The sequence below is a fragment of the Podarcis melisellensis genome (genome assembly GCF_964234715.1).
Source record: "Podarcis melisellensis genome assembly, chromosome: 13".
Classification (NCBI taxonomy): domain Eukaryota; kingdom Metazoa; phylum Chordata; class Lepidosauria; order Squamata; family Lacertidae; genus Podarcis; species Podarcis melisellensis.
The window spans coordinates 24,015,648-24,041,408 of NC_138545.1; the positions used below are offsets into that span (position 1 = coordinate 24,015,648).

The 25,761-nt window shown below is 45.9% G+C and overlaps 2 protein-coding genes across 6 annotated transcripts in view; both read right to left on the reverse strand.

Moving 5' to 3' along the window:
- Nucleotides 1-12,076, reverse strand: part of ARHGEF40 (Rho guanine nucleotide exchange factor 40) — a 38,791-nt gene extending 26,715 nt beyond the window's left edge. For all 3 annotated transcript variants that reach the window (XR_014162459.1, XM_081885814.1, XM_081885815.1), the window contains exon 1: nucleotides 11,838-12,076. Coding sequence is in view for 2 of the 3 variants with exons in the window: in XM_081885814.1 (XP_081741940.1) it covers nucleotides 11,838-11,840 (3 nt within the window). In the remaining variant the exon portion in view is untranslated. The remainder of the gene's footprint in view (nucleotides 1-11,837) is intronic.
- A 2,487-nt stretch (nucleotides 12,077-14,563) lies between these two features.
- SULT2A1 (sulfotransferase family 2A member 1) lies at nucleotides 14,564-22,570 on the reverse strand. Of its 3 annotated transcripts, none has more exons than XM_081885820.1 (7): nucleotides 21,664-22,570; nucleotides 20,303-20,438; nucleotides 19,276-19,484; nucleotides 18,550-18,676; nucleotides 17,610-17,704; nucleotides 16,091-16,271; nucleotides 14,564-15,298 (listed from the first exon to the last, which is right to left on the reverse strand). In XM_081885820.1, the coding sequence occupies exons 2-7, from the start codon at nucleotides 20,436-20,438 to the stop codon at nucleotides 15,147-15,149; spliced, it is 900 nt and encodes a 299-aa protein (XP_081741946.1). In that variant the 5' UTR covers nucleotides 21,664-22,570; the 3' UTR covers nucleotides 14,564-15,146. The 3 variants fall into 3 exon arrangements, with proteins under 3 accessions (XP_081741946.1, XP_081741944.1, XP_081741945.1); XM_081885818.1 differs by having other exon boundaries at nucleotides 20,303-20,441; nucleotides 21,664-22,569; XM_081885819.1 differs by lacking the exon at nucleotides 21,664-22,570 and having other exon boundaries at nucleotides 20,303-21,470.
- Nucleotides 22,571-25,761: the final 3,191 nt, after the last annotated feature.

Sequence of the window (25,761 nt, forward strand, 5' to 3'; positions counted from 1 at the left end):
CACCACTGCTAGATCCAACCAGTTGCACCAGTGCCTTCTCAGCACAAACGCAATGTCCTTTGCTGTTTTGCATGACACGGGACTTGCTGCACTGCTGCCAAGGGCCTCTTGTACTTGATCTTGTCCATATATTTTTTTAAAGCACATTTTTATTTGTTTTAGCAAACTCACAGAAGAGATGCAGCGGTCGTGGCTACCTGCAAGCATTGGCTGAAGCCTCACGCCAGATCACTGCCCCCTAGCGGCGAGCCAAATGGGACAGGGCAGCAAGGGAGCTGGCGGCGGCGGCGGCGGCGCATCGCGCAGAGATTGGCAGCGTGTAAAAAGAACAGGGGGCAAGAGGGGGCAGCAGGGAAGAAAGAGTCTGGGAAGGTGCCAAAGTCTGAGAACAGAGCAGCCGAGGTTCCATCTGGAATACATTAGCAGCTGTGAGCTCATTCCTTCCGCAGCTCCACCCAGCAAAGGAAATGGGGGTGGGGGGAGAGAGAGAGAGAGAGAAAGAGGCTGCGAGGGAAAGGGGCCAACAGCAAGAGGCAGCCATTGTGCCAGACCTTGCAAATGCACCTAATCACGAGTCGCAAGAACCCTTTCCGTACCACTTGCAAGCACATTGAATCAGATGCAAACCTTTAAATTCTTTTAAATTGCTTTCCTGCATTGGTTTCAGAATCCAGATCAAACGACTTTGCAAACCTATTGCAATTTATTTATTTATTTTGCTTTGTTTTCAAAAAATCCCAAAAACTGCAGAATCAGGTGGTGGTGGGCTTGATTTACAGGGCACATGCTAGAAACTACCCTATACCAAGCAAGGCACTGGCCTATCTAGCTGAGTATTACCTGCACTGACTGGCAGCACCCCTCTGGGGGGTTTTGACAGAGGGTGACTCCCACCTTTACCTAGAGAGGCCAGGGACTGAAGCTGAGACCTTTGGCGTGCAAAGCAGATGCTCTTATCACTGAACTGCGACTCTTCCCCTTTGTGTAGTCCTGTACATTTACAGAGGGGTAGTCCTTGTTAGTCTTCTGCATTAGAAAACAACAGAGTCTTTTGGCACCTAGGCAGCTTAATTTATTAAGGAACAAGTTTTCTTGAAGTGCTCCAAAGTCTATGAAAGCTTATGCTTGTTAGTTGTTAAGGTGCTAAAAGTTTCTTTCTTGGTTTTTAATCCCTTCCATGTCTATTCAGAAGTGGAATGAAACACATGTCCAAAAAAAGAGGGTATTCTGCAATCCAAATCCTCATACCTAGAGGCAAGCTCCACTGACATAGGAACACACTGCTGGGTACTGAAATGTGAAAATTCTGGAGGGGTCCATGGAACTAAACCATCAATTGAACCAGGGTGGATAAAAATCAATGATTTTAAAATAAAAAAATAAAAATTGGATTTTTTTAATTTAAATTGGATTTTTAAAATAAAATGCTTTTGGAGGAAATAGTATTTCTAAAGATAGTTTTCTATTTAAGTTACGTTATAGTCCAAAAGCCATCAGGAAATAAGGATTTGTTTTAAGTTTTGCATGCATGTTAAAACTCAGTCTAAGTATATATATAAACATTTAACCACTAAAGTTAACAAACATGGATACATATGCTACAATGTTATTGTTTTAGTTAAATAAATTGTTTAAATTGTTATTAAGGAAATGATTGTTTTTCTCCTTCCAATAAAGTATAGCAGAAAAGTTGTCCAAATATAAACAGTTAACTTACTAAACCTCACAATAATTTCATAATAATCTGTCTATGTATTTCTAATAGTATAATCAAATCATTAACTTTTGATATAGCTGTAATAACTATTCTGAAAATTTATTATTCCAAAAAATGAAACCTTCATCTCATTGTAAATATGAAGATTATACCAGCAGGAATGCCTTTCTGTAAAAAAAGGGGGGGAAATTAAATCAAGTCTTACTGATTAGTGATTTAAATTGTGATTTTAATCGATTTGATTTAAATCAAATCCACCCTGAATTGAGCCTTTTTTAAAAAAAACAACCTGTAGCAGACAACCCTTTAGAATTGACTTATTTGTACCACTAGCTCTTGTATTTATTTCCAAAGGGGGTAACAGTGTTACTCTGTCACAGCAAAAACAATTTAAGAGTCTTGTAGCACACCCAAAATGTCATGAGACATTTGTTAGGGTTGTATCCAATGTGTTAGTCATACTCAAATAGACCCGTTGAAATTAATGACCTGAGTCACATTCATTCATTTCAATGAGCCTACTCTAAATAGGACTAAGTTGGGATGCAGCCCTTCGTCTTTAAAACGCCACAAGATTTTGAGACTTTTTGTTCTTTTTATTTCCGCGTTTCTTCAAATGGTTTACAGACCATGCAGTTTTCTGCCCAAAACATTTTGCTGCCTGAGGTGAAGGACAAGATACAGACCCCCGCCTCCTAAAATTGCATATGAATCTTGTTTTCTGCAGTGGCAAAAGGACAATGTGCCAAAGGACATCAGGCTCCCTTAGGGAATACGGGGAGCTGTGCAAGACACACACAGAGAATTGCTATCATCATCTGCTGCAGCAACCTTATTCTCCCTAACGGTAGGGCCAGGTCTGCAGGGTGGCTTATAAAAACCTCACAGTGAAAAGCTCAGTGCTCACATACAACTGATGAAGAAGTTGGAGTGCCTTGAAACCTATCACAGCATTACGTGGATACAGAGCACATCTGCAACGACAGTTAATCAGGGCTGCACTTTTAGGTTGCCTTTGTGCAAGCAACCATCTGTTGGGTGTAGCTGTCTATGGGGGGGGACACACCAAATGCAAGAGCACATATTCATGTGTTTTGCGTAAACAGGGCTTTATTTTACATTTCTAAAAAGGAGAGGGTATGCTACTATGTCTTAAAAAATCAGTTCTCCTAATCCCAGATATAGGAGAGGCTGCCTAAGATTGCACAATGGTAGGGAAAACAGGATTTGGTGCTTTTTCTCCTTCTTTCGGCGCCAGAACGGTGATGTCACCTGCCAGAGAGGGGCCCAGAGAAGAAGAAGCACTGCGACATCATCTGCATCTCCCCACCCTCAGCTTTCCCGCTTCCCCCTGCCTCACACACCTTTCTTCCTTGTCCCCCCCACCATCACAGCTGCTGCCTGCTGCACCTCCTCTCAGCTCACTGTTCTCCCCTCTCTTGCTGACTCTTCCACCAGGCAAAGGAAGAAACAATGAATCTTATTTAAGGGGGGGGGGGACGGAAGACCAGGCTGAAGTATATGGTCCAGCTGGGCACAAGGCAAGAGATGTATGAATACATCTCTCTGGCAGTGTGCTGAGAGTGTTAGTCTTACCTGCCTTTTCACTCTACCCTACTCTTTCTTTAAGAGCCCCCCTTGTGGAGCTAGGGCTCTCCCAGAAACACACGTCTTCTGCCAGCACTCTCTATTATTTTTCTTGCGCTTCTTTGTTCTCCTGCCTCTCCCTACATTCTTGCACCTGCTTACCTGCTTGGCAGGATAACTTTAATGGCACCGGAGGGCAAACTTTGAAAACGCAGCTAATGTCCCACTGATGGAATACTCTGCTTTCCTCTACACCATCAGCAATTCTTCCGCCTCATATACACCATATGAAGTGGTATATATGGACAGGATGCTTTGGAAACAAGATGGAGCACTATGCTTTAGCTTAGTGGTGAGGAACTCAGGCCTGGGGGCCATTAGGCATCTCTGTCCACCCCTTGGGACTCTCTCTCATGGATACTGCTCCACCCTCTTCTGGAGAGCTTTAGGCCGATTGGACTGTGTCCTTGAACTGTGATAAGGCCTCTTGCTTGCCTTAGAAACCTCCAAGCTTTGTGTGACTTGAATGTGGCCTACTGCACAAAGACAAGAGTAACACCTGTTGTTTCACTCATGTTTTGCCTCTGGCTACACCCACCACTGGGTTCCCCCAGAAGGTTGTCTGGAAAAGTACATGGCCTGTGGGCTTTAAAAGTTTCCCCACTCATGCTTTAAGCCAAACTCAATGTGCACCAAGTCTAGATCCTTCCAGCCATGTGCCAGTACTTGTCATCAATACAGCAAACATCCCTGCTGAGGTAGTTCGCAAGGCCTGCTGGAGGAACTTCCACCTACAAAACTGGATGTCAGAGAAGTGTCATCTGGCTACCCTTATCCTCACACGTTTCATCACCACTTCCACCAAGAGATACTTCAGGAGTGCTCCTTCCATGACACATCAAGGAAGACACCACTGGTCACCTCTGGGGCCTGTAAGGAAAGTGCCAGGAGGTAACATGCACTGGTGCACATGTCAGGAGAAGGGATTGTGTCAGGATGATGCCCGAGAGCCAGAAAGATGTGGTGGCCAACAGAGGCTCCCTGGAAAAAGCCACATACCACTTCCGACAGGAGTATATAAACTAATAATAATAATAATAATAATGAAATCCCATCTTTGTGGTTATCAGCAGGTGGAATATAGTTTAAGCAAAACATGAATGTCTTCAGGTGCGGTATGCTCATTTTGCTGGAGATAGGCAAAATCTCTAGGGAATAATTTTGTCCTCTCTCTTTGCAACCGCACAATAATGACCATCAGGGCATCGGGGCCAGCTACCTGGTTGCTGGGGGAACAGTCTACCTGGCCAACTATACCCTTCAAGCTTCCACTTCCATAAGATCTTCAGTCCCACTCTAGCCTGCCTTTTCCTTTCCTGGATTGATTGGGATCCCAGTTTCACCTCTGCTGCATAAGTAACTTGCCAAGTCATCTGTGCCCAAGGGGTCAAAACGAAGAAAGCTTTTAAAAATAATAATTTCCTGGCGATAATAAATTTGAATCGATCTCTTAACTTTGAATCAGATCCTTCTCTTTGAAGAGGTGGGTTTGTTATTGTATCATTTAACTGCCCTTGCTTCTTCTCTAGTGAGTATAATTAGCCAATCTATGAAATCACTGAGCTTAAAGGATATTCTCCATGCATTTTTCCTCTTTGGCATAAGTAGTGAGGAATTTGTCTTCTGTTCTTTTGTAAAGCACATCCCGCTGCATATCCATTAACATCTCTACCCGTTTCCATTCAATTTCCGTCTACTCCAGATCCTGCGTACTATTGCTGCCTTCACCCTTTGGGACAATGGTGAGGAACCTCTGGCTCTCCAGTGGTGCCCTGGGCAATGCCAAAACCAGGTGCCTCTTGCCTTCCATTCTACATCACAGCTGTGCCACCCCCGAGGCTCTGCACCCAGTGCGACCAAACCAGTCATGCTCCTCTAAATCCGCCTCTGAAACCAGCATCCCAAATCACCCAGTAAACTCGTTGCCCTTGTGTGGTGGTGGCTTCCCAACGGAGAACTTTTCATGCCTACTATTCAATATCATTTAACAGGGGACAGCAGGGATTGAACCTGGAACCTTTTCACTGGTGAGAGGAAGCTCACGGGCAGAGTTGTGTAGTGGTTAGAATGCTGGACCATAGCCTGGGAGACCTGGGTTCAAATCCCCACTCCGCCATGAAGCTTACTTGGTGGCCTTGGGCCTGTCACTCTCTCAACGTAACAGTATCTTGCAGGATTGTTGTGCGGGGGGAGGAAGAGCCAGGAATGCTACCTTGAGTTCTTTGAAAGGCAGGTGGGATATAAATAAAATAAACAAACAAACAAACCTTCCAGGCACATGTGAGAGGTAGAAGCAAACTTAAGCAGAGAGATAGATGTGACTCTTACCTTTGTACAGCAGGTTGCATTCCAGCCACACAGAGGTCAAGAGGTTTCCTTCTAAACACACCCAATGCACATACAAGCCTCCATTCTGGCAAGCAGCAGTTATCACTGCTCAAGGACGCATTCCAGGCAGGCCAAAGCACTCAAGAGGGCGAGTGACAAAGAGTCCCAAGGGCTTGATAAAGAGAACCAGGCGGTGGCACTCATATCCCCAAGGCCAAGGTACTACACCCTTGTTTTACATTCAAAGCAGGTGCTGTATAACCAGGACCAGCCCAAGCCGTTTTGCCACCTGAAGCGAGGCAGGACCACCCCTCATCCCCAGCCGCTGCAACCAACAAGACGGGCAACTGCTACTTACTGCAAGCACAGCAGTGAAGGTGTCCCAAGTCTCACAGCACCGTGTCAAACGTCTAGCCAAGGCAGCTGCCGGAAACGAGAGCTCAAGCAGCGGCTGGCAAGGGGGCAAGCTCATTCTAGCAGCCGGGGGTGGGGGGTGGCTTAGCAAGGCAGTGGGGGGTGGCATTCATTTCACTGCCTCCCTTCAATCTGACACCTGAGACAAGTGACTCAGCGCGTCTCATAATAGGGCCGGCCCCAGCCCTCTTCCCACAAGGAAGGCTCAAACTGGCAACCTGGCTACTTTTCAGGGACTAGTCCTCACCAGGCCTCAGTTCAAGTTTTTAGGCGCACGGTACTTTGTAGAATAGTGGAAAGTATGTCTGTTTTACATTCCTCCTTCGCCCCCCCCCCAAGCTTTTTGCCACTTTCTGGAAGAGAGGCAGGAAAGTAGAGACTCGGAGCCAGCCAAGCTTAAGGGAGAAGTTCTACATCCCCGACAGGAAGAGGCAACCCCCCCTTCCCCCACAGACACTGGCAGGAGGCAGGAAGGAGTGGGGAGGCCCCTTTTTGGCTCGACGTCCTGGAGGGTGTGCAAGGCAGATGGTTCCAGGGAGAACAGTGGCTGGCAAAAAAACAGAAAGCCGTCCTCCTCCAGAAATATTGCTGGTGGAGTATATATATTTTCTCTCTCTCTTTCTCATAAATGCAAATTGGAGTCTCCGCATCTCCATCCTACGTACTAATACCAAACCCAAACTCCTTCTCAAAGTGTGGATCTTTCTGCAATGAAAACAGCACCATCCATGCACAAAGGAGAATTATCAGCAGACTCGGGGAAACCCCAAGGTTTGCAGAAGTACAAAAAGGGGGAAACCTTCTATTTTAAAAATCCTAAGATGGGAGATCCCAAAATCGCTCATTGAACACTGAGCATGCTCAGTGGGCACAAAATACTGACTGACGGGGTGGGGAAGAGGGGGAAACGTGAGGTGAGAATGGAACAGATTTGGCTGGCTAGCTGGAACCCTGAACCAGGTCATTCTACATTGCCGCCTAAGGCAACCCAGCTCACTCTATGTAATGGTAGGACTGGCCCTATCGGAGAAAAATATTCAAATCTGAAGTCAGCCATCAAGCTCACTGTGACAGTATCTCAGCCTAACATACCTCATAGGCTTGCTTTGTGAATAAAATGGGGGGGGGGACACCACATAAACCCACTACAGTGGTACCCCGGGTTAAGAACTTAATTCATTCCGGAGGTCCATTCTCAACCTGAAACTGTTCTTAACCTGAGGTACTACTTTAGCTAATGGGGCCTCCTGCTGCTGCCGCGCCGCCGCCACGCGATTTCTGTTCTCATCCTGAAGCAAAGTTCTTAACCCAAGGTACTATTTCTGGGTTAGCGGAGTCTGTAACCTGAAGCATCTGTAACCTGAGGTACCACTGTATAAGCTTCTGGGAGGAAGTGTAAGATTAATGCAATTAATGTACAGCAACCTAGTTAGGATTGCCCAGTGGCCCTCCAGGATTTCAGACAGCATTCTCTCCCAGCCCTACCTAGAGATACCAGGAATTGAACCTGGAACCTTTCCCAAGCAAAGCAGATGTTCTGCCACTATGCAACAGCCCTTCCGGCAAGGAAATACATTCTGCACTAGGTCATCATCAGATTTAGCATTCATATAGTGTTTTTAGCAGACTCTAGAAGCTTCACATACTCAACATCACCAATCCTTAGGGAAAACTCTGTGAGTTATTATCCCCATATTGCAGGTGAGGCACAGAGAGAGCAGCTTACCTAAGATCACGTACAGAAATCCAGACTGGAACTGAGGAGCGCTTAGTGCACAACACCGTCTCTTGGACACTATGCAACATTTCACAGGGGCTGAACCCTGGTCAGATTATGCCCTGTTTTGGGGCAAGTTCACACATGCATGCATGCACACAAACAGCACTCAGTAATTGCACAAATTATGTCTTAGCGTTGGTGGAAAAGCCATCGTCTCACATCAAACACCAGAGGCAGATCTCCGTCTTTCATCTAATTCTACAGTGGTGGTTTTCAATGGGTCAAAGTAAACTTTCAAAGATTGCTCAAAGGGGTTCACTGCTCAGTGTATGAACTGCCTCCATATCTAAAAGTGAACAAGTCTTCTCTCTTACTATCGTCAGGTACGGCCAGCCCTACCATTAGGCAATGAGGCAGCCCCCTCAGGCAGTTGATTTTGGGTGTCATGGAAGCTCAGCAAATTGCTACTTATCTAATCTATTATTACAGTGTGAGGGAACAGCAGCAGAGAGGTGCTCATGGAATTTTCTGCCTCGGGCGCTAAAATAACTTGGCTGGCTTTAGGTACTCAGCACCTGGGGGGACTGCTCCGCCTCAGGTAGCAGAATGTCTTGGGATGGCCTGCCCAGCAATATACTGTGTAAGCCAGGAACTCGGTCCATATATAATTCAGCAGCATTTTTTTATGATCAGGGAAGTTATAGAAAGTCTAAAGAAGTGGTTCCATGTATGACTAAGATGTTACAGGCTGTTCTTTATCTCTTTAGGTCCAGAGGAGCCAATATCATGCTCTTCAGATATTGTTGGGCTGCAGCTCCCATCAGGCTCAGCCAACATGGCCAACATCCCAGGATGATGGGAACTGCAGTTCAGCATCATCTCTGGAAGGCTCCATGTTGGCACCCCCTGCATTAAGAAAATTAAATGCCAGAGTTAAATTCTGCTTCTTCCTAGCCGGATTGCTGAGGACTAGTTTTTGTATGGCTTTTAAAATAGAGAATGTAGAAAAAATGTTTAAACTCATTACTTATCATCATTGTCCTTACTTATGTGGCACACATTGGTGCATCTATTCTTTCCAAGCAAGTACACTTATTTTTTAAAATCACTTTTATGACAGATATTAATATTAGCAATATTTATGATATGATTTTATATACGGACTTTCTAAATTCTTCTCTCTTTAATTTTTGTGTAAATATTACTATTGCAGAGCTGTGCCTATGTTTAGTGGTTATGCCGCAACCCCAGAGTCTTTTGCGACTGGACTTAATTGTCAGGGGTTCCTTTACCTTTTTACAGATATTCCCCAGTGAAAAGAGTCTTGGATTGAAGTACATCAAGAACTGATAACTTTCTATTTAAAAACACAGTGGATACCCACTTTTTGAATATGTGGAGGGAGGGGGGAAATCACATCATTTAGAAAACGTCACCTTGATCTCAGAAATCGCTGCTGGGCACCACTGACTGCCATGATTATGTTTCTGCAGACATTTGTGTGTACCAGGGGAATGGTTTCCATGGAGAAAATAAGAAGCTGAAAAAATTACCTACGAACCACCCTGCTGAATAAGTGCAGTGCCTTTCCCTACCGGAGAAGACTTCACAATCAACTCTAGCCCTCACACACCTGGGATTACAGGAGTCTGCCTTATGCCAAGCCAGCTCATTTGCCCATCTAGCCCAGAGATGTTTCCTTTGAGTAGCACTGAGCAGTTTCAGCAGAAGGCCGGCTCCACCATGAGTCAGGGTGGAGGCAACTGGTCTCGGTTGCCACGAAAGAGCAGAAAACTCTTATTTATTTTATTTTGCTTATTTATTACATACTCCTAGGGGTCCTATGCACCGTGGCTTGTGGGAGGGGCTGCTTCCTGTTCTGCCTCAGGTAGAAAAATGCTCTGGTTTGTGGCAAACATTCTTCCCATCACCTGCTATCCTCCAATTCACAGAAGTATTTCTACACTGCCCTCTCATAGGAGATCAGGAGGATGGTGTACAACATTATGAAAACATTAAAAAAAAAAAACAACAACACTGTAAGTGGTACAAAACAATAATGAAAATGACCATCTGCTCAAGAAAATGTTAAACAATTTGCGTAGGCCTATCAGCTGCCTGGTCCTTTTTATCTGAAGACGCCACAGACTGAACTTGGGGTTTCTTCTTTGCGAAGCATGTGTTATACAGTCCCACCTGACAAAGAGGGGGCTTCCAGTTTACACTTCCAGGATTAAAGCTCTGGTGCCTTTTGTTTTTAACCCTGAGCACTGAGAGGAGGCACATGAAGCACACCAGTCGGTGTCCTTACTGGTACTCCCCTAGACCACACAGCCATTATGGAGGTTATGGGACAGACCCTCTGCCACACTGTCAACTTGCAAAAGCAAAAAAAGAGTGCAAGGCCCATCAAAGTCAAATTACACATAAACATGTGAAATAAAAGCTGCTGCTTCTAAAGACAAGCAGTTCTGGGAGGGAGATAATAAGGAGGGAAGGGGCTATTTGGCACTTTTCAGTGGCAGTTACCTCTGCCCAAGCCACAGTCCTATTTCTTCCTTGCTCTACAGGTTTCCAAATGTGTTCCACCTATTTAAACCCATACCTAGTAGCTGAGGAGTAGCAACTAGCATGTGTTTGTGTTTTAGGGTGGGGTGGGGGAATAGAGTTGCAATGGGAAACTGGCAAGCAAGGTTATAAGGCAGCAAACAAATGCCTAAAAAAAGTATCAAACTAGCCATTTTTCCTTTGAAGAACCACCTACTGTGGTTTTGTGGCATGCATTCACAGATCATGTGCAGTTTGGCGCTCACAATTCTTTGCATGTGTGAGCACACCAAAGATTGCTCTTCTACAACGGAGCCAGGAACCAGGTCAACCTTTTCTGGGGTTTCTTTGGATCTCTAAATGACAACCATACAATAAGATACTAAAATATGTTCCCCTTTGCTGACCTCCCACACAGATCGTAGGACTTTGTTTAAATCCGGAAGAAAAGGTATCTTGCCACCACCTCCAGCTTGGAGCAACCAGCCTGAGCCCAGCTAGAACAAATGCCTGGTCCACACACGCAGTGAGATCAGGTGTCTCCTTCAGAGCCAACTTTCAGCTAGCTATGCTGCTCTTAATCCCCGCTCCAAAATGTAAGGTTCCCCCCCCCCCACCCAATAATATACTCTATCAATGCCTTTTTTGTCCAAAAACATTTGAGAGTGTTGTTAATGAGGGAGGGAGGGAGGGAAGCAGGATAGAAGAGTAGGCTAGTAAGCAGAATGAAGACACACAATTCTAAACCAAAAGGAGTGTTCTGGTTAGTGTAGATTCTAGTTCGAATTACAGATGCAGGAAACGTCAAAGGAAACTCTCTGTTTGAGCATCCCTTGGAAAGAGAGACTCCTGCCAGGTGCTGAAAACCACACTCTTGAACTGCACGGCCAGAAATCAGTAACCACCACCACCACAGTACCGGGGTTCCCCACCCAGAATCACAAATCTTAGGCTGGGATCCCTCACATCAGCAGGCATTCAGGAGGGGAGGCGCGGTTGAGGGAGAGACACACCATCTCTTTTAACTACTGTACTCGGAATTAAAGAGCAGGCTTGGAAGTCCTGCGTGCGCACAGCGAGGTTGGCCAGTAGTATTTACTCCCGAGTAAACACGGTTGCGATTCGGCTGCAAGCCCCAGTTACACCCCTGACAGTAACTCTTGCCCCGCCCCCGCCTGCCCCCCCGCTCCAGTGCTGTGGGCAACCTCCAGCGGCGAGCCACCCTGATCCCCATCACCCTCTCCCCCTCCAGTATCGCAATGCCCTCTCTGATGCCCAGCACCTCATTCCCGCAGTTAGTGCGCTTCCTTCAAGGGAGGGGGCGGTCAGGTTAGAATACCTCTCCCGACGTGGCCCACCTCCCCACTGCCCTTAGCAACCCACCCACCTACCCCCGGAGGCCGAGTTACCTGCCCAGCCCGGACCCCCACCCGCCGCCCCCCAGCAGAGCGCACAGCGGCTCACCATGGCGCAGACAGGCGGGCTCACCGACGGGACGGGCTCGCCTGATCTATTGCTGTGGCGGCTGCTTCTGTCGCTGCCGCCGCCGCCTCGGAACTCCGCGCTGCGCCCCCGCCCCCGCCCCCCGCCTTGGCCGGCTCTAGCCCAGCCTGGAGCCACCCCCTGGAAGAAATCCCGGCCCCCGACGCCACGGCTGCCTGCAGCTGCAGTCCCCGCCGGAGCCCGGCCAAGGGCACGTGGAGGCGCGACTGCGGCAGCGCCGAGTGAGCGGGGAGGGGAAGGGGAGGGGAGGCAGGCAGGCAGGCGAGGGGAGGGGAAGGGAGGGAGGGACCGAGGGGGAGCAGGCTCGGCCGACGCCTCCGCTCTCCGCCTACGAGTGCCCTTGAGAGCCGAGCCACAAGTTCCCCCAGCCGGATGATCGCGCCTCGACTTGCAGCTCAAGGCAGCTCAGTCCCTCGAGCCCGCTTTGCAGCGGCGGGGCTCGGCCGGCGATGTCAGAAAGTCTGCGGATCGAGAGGCGAGGCTGCTTCTGAGCGTGTGCAGAGCGCGCTTGTGTTTAACGCAGGGGAGGAGGAGGCGGCTCATTAGACCGCGAGGCTGCCCGGTAAAAGGGCTCGCACTCCCCGGGCAGATTTGGCGTTTAAGCCAAGGCTTTTCTTGCTTGCATACACACACACACACACACACACACACACACGAGATCCTCTGGAGAAAAATGAATTAAGCAAATGATGCTGAGACAGTTTAAGAAATGCGAACTCGCAGTTTAAGAAATGCGAACTGTGCTTGGACCACAGCGGAGACAGAGGGATCCTTAGTTTATGTGCTGTTGTCCCCCACGTAGCTACTGTTTTTAGAAGGCTGGGCGGGATCGTGATTTGTGGAAAATTGGGAGAAGTCACATGGACCTTATGGATTTCATTAAGAGCCTTCTCTCTCTCTCTCTCTCTCTCCCTCCCTCCCTCCCTCCCTCCCTCCCGCCCTTCCCAATTCAGGAACTGCTTGTTTGGCTTAACTTAAACCAGATGCTTGGCCATAAACAAGGGCGGGGAACCTGTGGCCCTCCAGATGTTGCTGGAGTCCAGTTCCCATCAGCCCAAGCCGGCATGGCCAGGTGACCCGAGTTATAGTCCAATAGATTCACTACCCTTGTCTTGGGACAATAGAAATGTCAGAGTCCAAGCAGGTTGCTATAGAAGAGAATGGCTATTGACCGCATGCAGAGTGCCACAGCCAGCACGCACACTTTGGGGCATCTAGGGGTGCAATTCCCAGGCAGAGTTTAGCCCCAGCACCTCTCCGGTTCAGAAATGGAACGTTGTCTTTGGGCTATGAGCTTCAAACCACGAAAACAGAATCATTTTGATGGAGGCCTACAGGCATAAGGACGGGTCCTTATGTACCCAACAACATAACATTAATTAATCCAAGGAAACTACTATCTACTAGTTCCACATTCAAAATTCTCTCTCTCACCAATAATATCTAAAGAACCATGCTGCATCTAAACAACAGTCCACGAAAACCTACTAACGAGCCAGATGCCGCTATAAAGCTCTTGAGAATGGCAGGAAGGCAGATCTCAGCATGTGGCACTCGGATTAATGTGAATACACCTATTAGAATGGATTGGAAATTGTGTGTGTGTGTTTGTGTGCAAGGGAGGGGGTGGAGTTCTTCTCCTGCACCAATTCTATACTTTTGAGCCATGCCACTTATGAGTATACCATACGGTTTCCTTGCCAGTGCGTAACCGCAACCAACCCTCATACTTTGGGGATGTGAGATTCCAAGAATGTGAGTTCCAAGCGGGTTTTTGTATCCCCCCCCCCGCCACTCCCCAGTTTATAGGAGCTGGGCCACACACAAACGCACACATAACAGACTGACATTGTATCAGCAGTATTTCATATGCCAGCTAGGGGGAGGGTCTACTTTCTTCTAGGTTTCCCTTTCAGAACAAGTTTAAATTCCAGGAAAAACTTTAAACACACACACACACACACACACACACACACACACACACACTTTCCAGGCTTTTCGACTGAGCAGAGCTAATAAGCCTGAAAGCAAAGGAGGACAAGGCAGGATGGAGATGCCTATACTCAGAAAAGCTGGCAATAGAGAAGGAGTGGGAGTCAAGTGACTTAACTTTGATCAGGTTTCAGATTTGCAGCCAAAAAGAACAAATAAATTTAATCCGTTTTTATTTATTTATTTATTTTTAAAAACTGTTTAGTTAGGAAAGGCATCTGATTAGCTCAAAACAAAATGCTGCCCCCCAACCACATGCTTTTTCAGGCCTCTCTGCCTTTGCCACCTATCCTTCCCTCAAGTTTATTTTATGGGGTTCGGAAGCCCTTTGCCACAAACGTTCTAGAATAATAACTTTCTGAAATCCACACTGTTGATTCTAAAATATTATCTCTGTTGTGGTTGTCTGCAAAACTGGTGGTGTTTGTTAAAATTATTATTATCAGTGCTTTTTTTCTGTGGGGACGCTGGGGGACACATACCCCTAAACATTTTGAGAATTTTGTACTTTTGTCCATTCACTGCATTTATTTTTTCCCTATTTGAATTATAAAATGGTGATTTTCTTGAGTCAAAATGAGAGTACAGTGGTACCTCAGGTTAAGTACTTAATTCGTTCCAGAGGTCCGTTCTTAACCTGAAACTGTTCTTAACCTGAAGCACCACTTTAGCTAATGGGGCCTCCTGCTTCATCCTGAAGCAAAGTTCTTAACCTGAAGCACTATTTCTCGGTTAGCAGAGTCTGTAACCTGAAGCATATGTAACCTGAAGCGTATGTAACCTGAGGTACCACTGTACCCCTAAACATTTTTTAGAAAAAAAGCACTGATTATTATTATTTTAAAAATTGCCTTTCTTTTGCTATTTACCATCTTGAGATTAATAGTGTGTTGCATCGCTATATTCAGTTTCTGTTCGTTGCTTGCCTTAATGATATTTCTTTTGAAAAAGAAACATGATTAGATCCCCGTTTTCTTCTGTGCAACTTAAGGCAGCCTCTGTCAGTTTCCCCCTGCTAATTCCAATGCAGCCCAGCTTCAGCCAGATGACTGCAGTAGATGCCTTCACATGATACATCATGTGCTACTCTGTGCCCTGAAGCATAACATGTGTTCACATCCAGCACCCTGAAGCATGTGAAATTATAAAAAATGTTATGAATTGCTCCGAGCTCATACATTTTCCCCTACAAAAAAGTGCCTGTACTTTAGGGTTTAGGATTAAGGAAGGGCTTTCTTGGTAACAGATAGACAAGCTTTAGCTGCGGCATCTTTCAGTTCAGAAATTAAGGCCTTTTCCCAAGTGGTTCTCTTGCCTAGTGTATTCCCAAGGGAATATTCCTTTCAGGCCCTCCATCTTCTCCTGGTAAACCTTGTCAAAGTATTCAGACTGTGCCACCGTGAAGTGAGTTTTCCAGTCTCCACAGATGCCTAGAAAATGAGGACACGGGCAACAATTAAATTCAAACTACCTTTGATTAAACTTCTCTGGAGCTGAACTTCCCAGCACTTTGAAAGTCAGCTCCTTTGCCCGCCAGAAAAAATAAGCATTGTAAACGCCAGTGCTACTAGATCAAAGGGTGCCTGTAATTGCCAATGAAATTGTGCAGGACAGCAAAGGGAAAAGTGACCGGTGCAAAGGAAGAGTCAGGAGGTCAGAGGTCAAAGTAGAAGCCTTCAGATCTCTCTCTCTCCCATGGAGCTGGTGTGCCAGAAGACTTATTTAGACTCTCTGTTATGACCAGCCAGCCAAGATCTTCTCAAGTTGCTTAACTTCCCCCTTCTATTTTGTCACTGCCTGCCTCTTAGGCAATGGCGAAGATACTACATTGCTCTCTCCCACTCCATTAACAACCTAATGCTCTACTGTTGCACTAATGCATGCTAATTACCGCCTGGTTTTTAATTTAGGGCTATGGGCCTCAGCACTGATTAATATAAATGGTTTTTGGGTGGCGTGTCTCTGGTCTTGCTGACATGGAGAGGATTCTGCTATGTCAGCAGATTCTGCTGTGTCACCACACACACATCCCACTCCTGTCCTCACTCTATCTTCGCCCCAGCCATATTTGATTGTGCAAGGTCACTGGTGGTGCCACCCAAATTCTCTCACCTTTGTTGGCACTGTGGCTGGATTGTTCCTTTATCCGTGATCTGTCTGCCGTGCCCCTTTCCCCCCATCTCCTATGAAACTACAGAAAAAGCTACTGGAGCTAGCCTCACCCTTCCTCAGGAAGGTCCCTTTCTCTTGGTCCATAAATTCCTTGGGAAGCATTGTTGAGTTGCACATGTCGTTTCTCCTCATGGCTTCGAAGGAAGTGTTCGCCACCACTGATGTAATCGCTGCCTCATCGAGCTCTTTCCCTAGGAAATGGCAGAGGCGTTCCACAATACCAAACAGGTCCTGAACAGATATAGAGGGGACTAGTGTTCTAGGCAGCAGAAAAAGTAAGACCTATGTTCTTTGATACCTAACTACAGTCTTAAGGTTTTGTATCCTGAAGTGTGTGTTTTAATGAAATTTGAGATGCTCATGGTGATGAATTGTGCACTCATCCTTCATCATGTCAGAAAACTGCAGAATATACAAAACCCTATTTATCCTGAGCACAGCCAGAGAATCAGTTTCCCAGTTAACCCCAAGTCCCTCTGTTATCATTCCCTGGGTTCTAATTTTTGCACAAAACTTGAGACGTAATCACAGCCAAGACAAAAGACTAGAGACAGCTTCTAGAGGTTTCACCATATATTAATAATGGTGTCTGCCTGTTTATGATACTGCAATATCCAATGCAACAACCCCGGGGGAAATGAGTAGGAGGTAGCGCTTTAAATAAAGAACAACACGATCCTGTACATGTCTACTCCGGGGACTTGCTCCAAGGAAAGTGTGCCCATGACTGCAGCTCAAGTGATGTTTAAGATGCAGTTTAAGAACTGATAACAATGGAAAAGGAATACAGGTTGTGACTCGTGGGATGAATGAAATAAAAATGGGAGGCAGCATAGGGCAACTGGAAAAGCACATGCTTTGCTCAGAATAGGTCCCTAGCATCACTAGGTTGGGCTGGGAAAGGCTCTTGTATGAAACCTGTGAGACAGTTCAGTAGGCTGAGCTAGATGGAGCAATGATCTGGCTTGGTGTATGGGAGGTTCCTGTGTAAATTGTCTTTCCCCTCCATCACCTAGCAGACATTTTTGAATTCTGGGTTGCATCCAACACCTAGGGCTGCCATACATCCGGAATTTCCCAGACATAGTCAGGATTTGGCTGTCTGAAACAGTGTCCAGATGCATTGTAACCCATGTTGGAAGTGTAGATTTTGGCAAATTTCCTTAAAAATAGCTCAAAAACTACTTTTGTGTCTGACGGCCAACCCTACCAGCATGGCCATTCTGCTTGGTCTATAAACCTCCATTGGGACAGTGGAATCTCCCCCTCCTCTCTCTTGCAGCCCCCTGCTCCCCATTGCAACTTCAAAATCTGCTCTATTAAGTTGGGGGACCATCTGGAACAGATTGGGGGTGAGGTACAAGGAGAAGAACAGTAAGTCCTGCTGTGAGGGTGGAACTACATGTGTGTAGCGTTGAATTCAACCCTGATTTTCGCTTTGCTAAAACATTGTCTCATTTGTCTTACCAATGAAGAACGCATGGAATAGGTTTGCGTTCATTTTTCTACCAATGGGGAGGATGCTTTACAGAAACCTTGGAAAAGGTCCTATCTGCCCCATGCTCTCACCTGCTTCAGCTCCTCATAGCTGATGAAAAGGAGGTTGCTTTTGCCTTTCAGCTTCATCCAACCTGTGACGTGGTCAAACCATGATCCAAAAGGTACTGCACCAAGGAATACACGGAGATAGAGACATCAGCAATGGGTGGTGGAAATACTTTTTACAGAAACCCCCCTTTTTTTTTACAAGGAAGGGATGTAGCTCTCTGGTAGAGCATCTGCTTTGCAGGCAGAAGGTGCCAGGTTCAATCTTTGGCATCTTCAGGTAGGCCTGGGAATTTCCCTTCCTTGAAACCCTGGAGAGCCACTGCCAGTCATTGTAGACTAGTACTGGGCTAGGCAGACCAATGGTCTGACTCAGAATAAGGAAGCTTCCTATGTTCTCTCCATGACTAAAGATAATGCACAGAAGGGGGAATGGGACCAAGACTGCTGGCCTGGCCCCAATGTCACTGCACCTTGCTGGTCCTGACCCTGACTGCCACACATGCATCCAAGGGTCCGAAAAGGCACGTCTCTGCACATACAGATAGATTTATGCAGGTAAGCAGCCACACAACAGGAACCCATATGAGGGTCACGCCATACATGGAGCCACAATTCCCAGCACCCTTAACAAATAACGATTTCTTTGATTTGATTCCTTGCGGGAAGGCATGACTGTTAATGCAAAAGTGCTTTAAATATATGGTGTGGGTGTCCAACAATATCTGGAGGGCCATAGGCATAAGGAGTTTCCCTTGTGGCTACCACAGCTCAAACCATATAGATAAACCATGCCCTATAAATTTGTCTCAGCTGTTATTTTGAAAGCCACCTGAGCGAGTGGATCCTCATTGCATCTTGTGGCAATGAACTGCTGGGCGCGTGAACTGGATTTCCACCAAGGACACCCAAATGTCCCAGCCTCTTCCTCCTCCTCCAGCCACCCACCCTCAATCCAACTCACCATCCCCACTCAGGAAACTCTCCAGGAAGTGGTTGAAGGATTCCGGGTTCTCAAAGGGGACACACATCTTGGAGAAATGATAGTAAGAAACAAGTACATCCCTGGGGTCCCTCAATGTGTACACCACCTAAGGGAGAAACTTTTGTTAATTGGTGGGGGTGGGGCATTATCAGTGGGTGAACACTGTCTTAGGGTGACTACAAGGAAACCACCTGGGCATTATGCTGTAACATTTGGAACTTTGCATGATCCAAGGCTGAACCTCTGAAAAATAGCTTTTGCCATTCAGAGTGATAACAGTGAGATGCCAAGGGCAGGTACAGATGAGACCTGGAATATGGTTCACTGGTGAATATGGCAACACCAACACTGATCACTTTAACTCAACTATACTATGTAGTTATAATTTTGGTTTTTGAGTCCTTGCAATGAAAATAGCTTAAGGTACTTGAAGCAAAAAAAAAGTCTGGCCTGGAGTTATAACCACAACTTTAATGACAAAATTTCCCCCCACCTCTGTAAATAAGCTGCACACCCAGCATGGAACCCATTCGTGCTGAATGGGCTAGACCCCCAGTACTACAAAATGGTTTGTTTTTCTCCTTCAATCCTTCACTTTCAAAGATGTCCTTCCCTTCACGCACAAGCAATCACCATGGCAGTGCCCCTAGGCTCTTTGATAGGACCCCAGGCAACTCCATATTCAGCTCCTCACCATTTACTCACCTTAGCTTTGGAGCTGAAGAAGGCTTTGGGGAAGATATGAATGGGGAGGTGACAGGTGAGCAGCCGTGGAGGTGGGAGGAGATGCGCAGCCTCCAGGCCTAGCTGGGTGGTGAACCAGGGGGCACGACAGGAATTAAGCACAGATTGATTCCAGCTTGGATTACCTCCATTGAGGATCAAGCTGAGAATCTCAATCATCCACACTGTTCCTTGATGAAGGAAAAAAGAAATCCACAGGTTTAACGAGGATTGTTATTTTGTCGGTACCCACAAATTCATTTTACTTTAAGCCAAGCACACCATCATTTTCTAACAGTGGCTGGCCCAAAACCATTTGCAAAGCAATCCACCACAATTCCTACATCTACATCTGGTTCAAAATTTGGGAGTGGGAGTGGTGAAGAGGAAAACCAGGCTTTGAATTTGATTTCAAAATATGCGGTGCAAACCTTCCTGTACATGCCAACTCATAAGTGCATCCCTTTGAGTTCAATGGGGTTTACTCTCAGGAAAGTGGATAGAGGATTACATGCTTAATAACATTTCCCAAACATTCAAATTCAAGCAACATTTGAATCTCAATCAGTTCTGAATCAAGCAAGTTTGATTTTGGATTTTGAGCGATGCCATGTTTCTTTTTTGAAATTCGGTGTTTAAGGCTGCGATTACAGAATTTAAAACCTTAAGTCTTTCTAAAAAATGTTAAGGCCATCGTCTTAATTATCCAGTTTCCAGATTCAGTTATGCTGTCCTTTAATTCCCCCGCCTAAAAACTAAACAACTACAAATGTTTCCAGGGGTGGGAAGTAAATTACAGAAGCACATAAAAACAGCTACATTTTTGCAAGTGCACGAGAAAAGATGGCATTGTAATAATTTGTTTAGGACAAAGCTGGCCTGAATTCGTAATAGGTCCAAAAATAATGGGCAGGGCTGTGCATTCTGTGATTCTATACAAATGTAGAATGTCTTTCCGTTTTGAAATCCCGCTCCCCACCCGATTCCCGAGCAGGAATCCCACTCCTACCAGACTTGGGGTAAGTCACATTGAAGATGTCATCATCTCGCACTTCAAACTCATTCTCAGCAAAGCAAAGGTTCTCCACAGAATTATATCCAGGGGGGAACTTTATCCCCTTATAATGGACATACTGGACAGCCATCTCCTATGGAGCAAAAAAAAGAGAGTTCAACATGGGGACAAAGCACCAGTGAAACTGTGGTTTCTTGATGCAGACGGGTGGGTCTACTATAGAGTGTGTTCAGGTGTCAGGATCCAAGCACACAACAGTTTTGAATGGAGGTTTGCCGTCACTGTGCCCTGGCCAATGGAGGGAACTGCAGGGAGGTCAGCCATAAAAGTCTCCTTGCTCCACTAAGCTGTGGCCAGTCATGAAAGCCCTTGAGCCAAGCTAGGTGTACGTCAGTGAGGAGAGCTTTCCATAGATGTGGAGCTGCCACTGAACAAGTTCTTCATAGGCCCCAGCTCTACATACTTCTTTCCTGTGTGGGGCAACCAGCAAACCTCATCCACAGATCCATATTCGAAGAAGACATTCTCTTCTATCTTTGGGCCCCACACTGTCCAGGACTGTAAGTGTAAGCACATTGAATTGGGCCTAGAAAACAACTGGTAACCAGGAAAGCTGTTTTAAAATGGCCAGCCTGTCACTCCCATAAGCATCCTGACTGTGGCACTAGTTGCAATTCCTGAACCAACTTAAAGGACAGATCATAGTAGTCAAACTTGGAGGTTACAAGGGCATGGCTACCTTTGGTGCACCAGCTAATGTCAGGCATTAGTATTCCTAGCTGCTGCACAATGATGGTTCAGTGAAGTGATTGTCATGATTTGGGAAGCAACTCAAATTATGCACCTCCTTCTTTTTCTATATTTTTGCAGGTGTTGGTATTTTCTGTTAGCAACAACAATATTGTCTCACACTGTTCCTTCTCTCTCCAAAAGTAAAAAAAGAAAGAAAAAAGGTCAGGTTGTTGTTGTTTTAATAAGAGGTGACAATCAGGAAGCAGGCCTGGAATATTCCTGAATGAGCCAGATGGCTCTTTGCCCCTCATATCTGGGAATGTGAACTAGGGCCTATGTGGAACCAGGAACCAGACTGCTGAACGGAACCCGATAGTAGGCGTTTCCTTGTGTGGGCCCTGCTTTAATGCTGTTTCTATGTACTGTGAAGTACTGATACACAAGCCCTCTTTGCCCCACAGCATGTAGAAACTGTAAGGGCCACGGGCGAACCAGCCAATGTCCAACAGGAGGTGGAGCATAGCAACCTTCTTGAGATGGTAAGCTTGATGTCGCATTTGCAGGAGCACACACACACACACACACACACACACACACAATTTCCTCTAAATCTGCTTACTCACCTGTGTAATAATATGGCTTCCTTGGATGTGTGGGGAGCAGGAAAAGTTCCAGGAGACCGCAGCAAAATTGCAGGGATGGGTGGGATAACGTGGTAACGTCTACTGCCAAAGAGTAGCGGGCAGCTAAATCTCCCACCTGCTTACCCCAAGCTCAGCCTGCCTCCTTCTTCTTCAGAAGGTCTTTATTAATCTTCTCATGTGCCTAAGCAGCAGCAGCAGCGACCCAAAGGCAAATCATTAACAGAATGTCCCGCACAGTCTATACAGCCCTCGCTGACCCTGGCTTTAAACAAAAAAGAAATGTGCATGGGTGGAAATAATGTGAATCAGATGTTGTGAGTCTCATTCATAAGCAGGCCTTGTTGCTGTGAGCGTTGCTTTGTCCCACTCGCTGCGGCTGGAATGCTTGTTGTTGTTAACTCCATCACCTGACACCCCCTCCTCAGCCTTTCCTTGTCTACTTGAATTCAAAAGATGAAGATATTTGCATCATCCTAAAGTATTTCCCCCCCTGCTTTTGCTACGAACCGAGTTGCTAATTCAATGGATAAGCTTATCCCATCTCCGTCGATGGAGCAAAAAATCAGAAAGAAACACAAAGCATGCTTATTTGCATGAAAGTACTGGTGGCTGAGGCCCATTGGGACTGCTGGAGCAGAAGGCCGGCAGACCCACAGGTGGTGGAGGGGGCTAAGGAGCAGGAAGCTGATAGGCAACGCTACCCCCCGGACTGGTTGCAAGATGACAGGCAAGCTGGTGGTTGGTTGAGGGCACACTGAGCTTGGTGAAGCAGTGCCCCATTCATTGTAATTGACTACTCACCACTGGCTTAGAATCTGCTTAAATATGACGCCCCCCAAAGCCCTTAACCTTTATGGTTGTGGATGTTTTATCCACAAGCAAAGCTGGCATGAGGGGGTGGCAGTGGCGTAGCGTGGGCTGTCAGCACCCGGGGCAAGGCAAGTAATTTGTGCCCCCTAACCTGTGGATTTGCACCCCCTAACCCTAACCCCCAGATGTTGCACCCGGTGTGGCCAGCCCCCCTGCACCCCCCACGCTACGCCACTGGGGGGTGGAGAAGGGGAAAGACCACAGTTGGCAGTTTAGAAGATGCAAGCTCAACCTGGCATTTTGGGCAGCAGCCAGGCCTCAACCTCCTTGCAAGTCCCACCTGCCCTGAGCCCTGCTTGCTTTTTTAAAAAAGATTCAGCCTGGTGCTCTGAGCAGCTAATTCCAGCTGACATTTTAATTCGCCACAATGTCTCTGATGTAGCATCACTCTCTCTGGGTCCAGAAACAGTGGCTAGATCCAGCTGCTTGGGTACTGCATGCACATACATGGATGGCTCAGTTGGTAGCGCATGGGACTCTTCAGCTCAGGGCCACGGGTTCAAGAGTTTCAACTTTCTAGCTGGAACTGAAACTGTATCTTTGGGAGCTCACCAGCACCCTCTTTTCAGACCCCTCTGAGCTTCAGGTATGCCTCTTTGCTTCCATTTACTTCTACATTTATCAATGAATACTGCAGACATCTTAAATCCCCAAGGAATGTTTCATTCAAAAAGCAGCGGGGGGGGGGCCCAGAGGCAGTACCCCAGTACTCCTCAGCCCTCAGGAAAGTGCAGAGTGCAGAATAACACATTACATCTCTGAAGGTTAGAACCTTCTATCTTATTTTCTCAGTGTATTTATGACATATATGTATCCTTATTCTTCCTCAGCCAAGCTGAAATATCCACTTTGGTAATGAATTGCCAGACTGAATAATGACTGTGATTATGCAAGAGGCAGCCTTGATAGTAGGTTCCCATCCGATAGAATATGTATTTTAAGAAAGTACTGTAGATATTTTCAGCTTGGCTGTGAAATGCTTTGCCCTTGGGAGTTAGTTACTGCGTGAATTACAGAGGAGAGAGAGAGACAGAGAGGGAGAGAGAGAGAAACATTGTTACATGTTCTAAAGGGGTTTCCCTTGATGATGTAATTTTTTCTTTTCCCCATCAACTCTTAACAGGCTACATGTTTGTGTGTAAAGTGGGATCTTGATGAGGAAGAAAATGGTTTGAAATGTCAGTGAGCCAACTTCCCAAGGGAAAGACGTTGTGTTTTATAAATTGGATGGTTGACACGCTTTGCGGTAGAATCCTAGACCAATGCATGAAGTCCCATTGAATTCAATGGGCCTTATTTTACGCTGGTGGGTATAGGAACGTGGCCTCACAGTTCAAGTACTTGAAAGTAAAACCTGTTATGCACAATAGGACTTCCTGCCCAGCGAGTGACTACAGAATTGCAGTCTTAAGGCCCTTGATAGACACCATTACATTTGAAAAGTATCATGTTTGGAATAAATAGACAGTATTTTTATATTGTTTCTCTGACTCCTTATCATATCTCTCCCCCGCCCGCCCTGTCCAATTTTGTCATGTTTTGGCACATGTTGTTTTGATACTATTTTATTATTGTTGATGTCAATTCATTATAGAATTGTAGAGTTGGAAGGGACCGCAAGGATCAAGCCCAGCCTGCTGCAGTATAGGAAAATTTCTGCTCAACGGGGGACTCAAACCCTTGACCTTGAGACTGAGTCTCATGCTTTACCAACTGAGTTACGGTAATTTGTAATATATATACCTAAGCATTTTTGTGATGGCGTATATAAAGTATGCTTTACATATCTGAATTGCCAGGTTTTATAGGACTATGTCCAGAATAGGTGGTACCAGCTAGCTTCCATGAGATGGGCTTTGTTTACAACACTTTTTACATGTCACATAAATGGGGGCTAGCCTAGGGGTGCTGTTTCTGATTTTTATGCCTCATGAGAATAGCCATTTTGTCAGCATAGGCCAGTATGTGTATGTGTGAATAAGATACTTTTGATGTTCAGGCTGTGTTGTTGCTTATGTAGTCAAAAGAGCTCTATACACTCAGAAAAGTTAACTAAGGTTGACCTACGTCCAGAATTTACCAGACATATCCAGAATACTGCAGTCAAAAGCAGAGTCTGGGCATAAAATCCGCAAGTATGGCAATTCGTATCAGCAGTATCATCTTTGCCAATTTCCCTTAAAAATAGCCGTGGGGGAGTGTACATTTTTTGTGTGTGTGTGTGTGTTGACCTACGTCCAGAATTTACCAGACATATCCAGAATACTGCAGTCAAAAGCAGAGTCTGGGCATAAAATCCGCAAGTATGGCAATTCGTATCAGCAGTATCATCTTTGCCAATTTCCCTTAAAAATAGCCATGGGGGGGTGTACATTTTTTTTTGTTTGTGTGTGTGGAAAAAAACCTCAACAACTTTGGGCAAAACTGAAAAAAGCTCAACATTGCCAAAAAAACAGCAACTTTTGTGTCCCAATTTTCACTTTCTGAAATATGACAACCCCAAGTTAATGGCAGAATGTTTGCAGAAGTACAGAAAAGTTTCAAAACCTTTCTCCCCATCAACAAAAAAAGAGGGGTGTGCAATGAAGACTTTGTGCACTGTGGCCAAAGAAATGTTCCCCGTTGTGAGGGGGTGTGTGAAAAATGAGGGAGAATAGAGTATTCTCAACAGAAACACTCAACCTTGCAACTTTTTTCTTACTCACAAAAATCATAAAAGTATATAATTGGGGAAAGATCCACAATAGTTTCCCAGATTATGGATGGTCTCCACCTTTTCTGAAGTAACTTTCAACCATAACACCTGTTTGCACCAAGGCAGGACCCTTCCCTTCCTTGCTTCTCTGCACAGGTGTCCTCTGTTACCTCTGGACTCCCATCCCGTTTTTTAGTTGGGGGTGAAATCTGAATTTGGCAAAGGGAGCCCAGTCTCTTACTCCTCAATGCCCTCTAGTGGAAGAGCCCTGAACATGCAGGATCTGTGCTGATCTGTAGAGCTTAAATAGGCAAAGTCAGAGATCAATTTGTTTCCACAAGAATGACCGGCCTATTTTGATTGTATGGTTTAAATTTGGTTTTAACAGGTAATTCCAAATGTATCCAAGAGGAAAGTATTTCAGCCTTGGTCAATTCTATCTCTCCACAACTGATGAGGTGTCTCCAGGGCACATTAAGAGTGTCATAAAACTGAGACCAAACTTGTTGTTA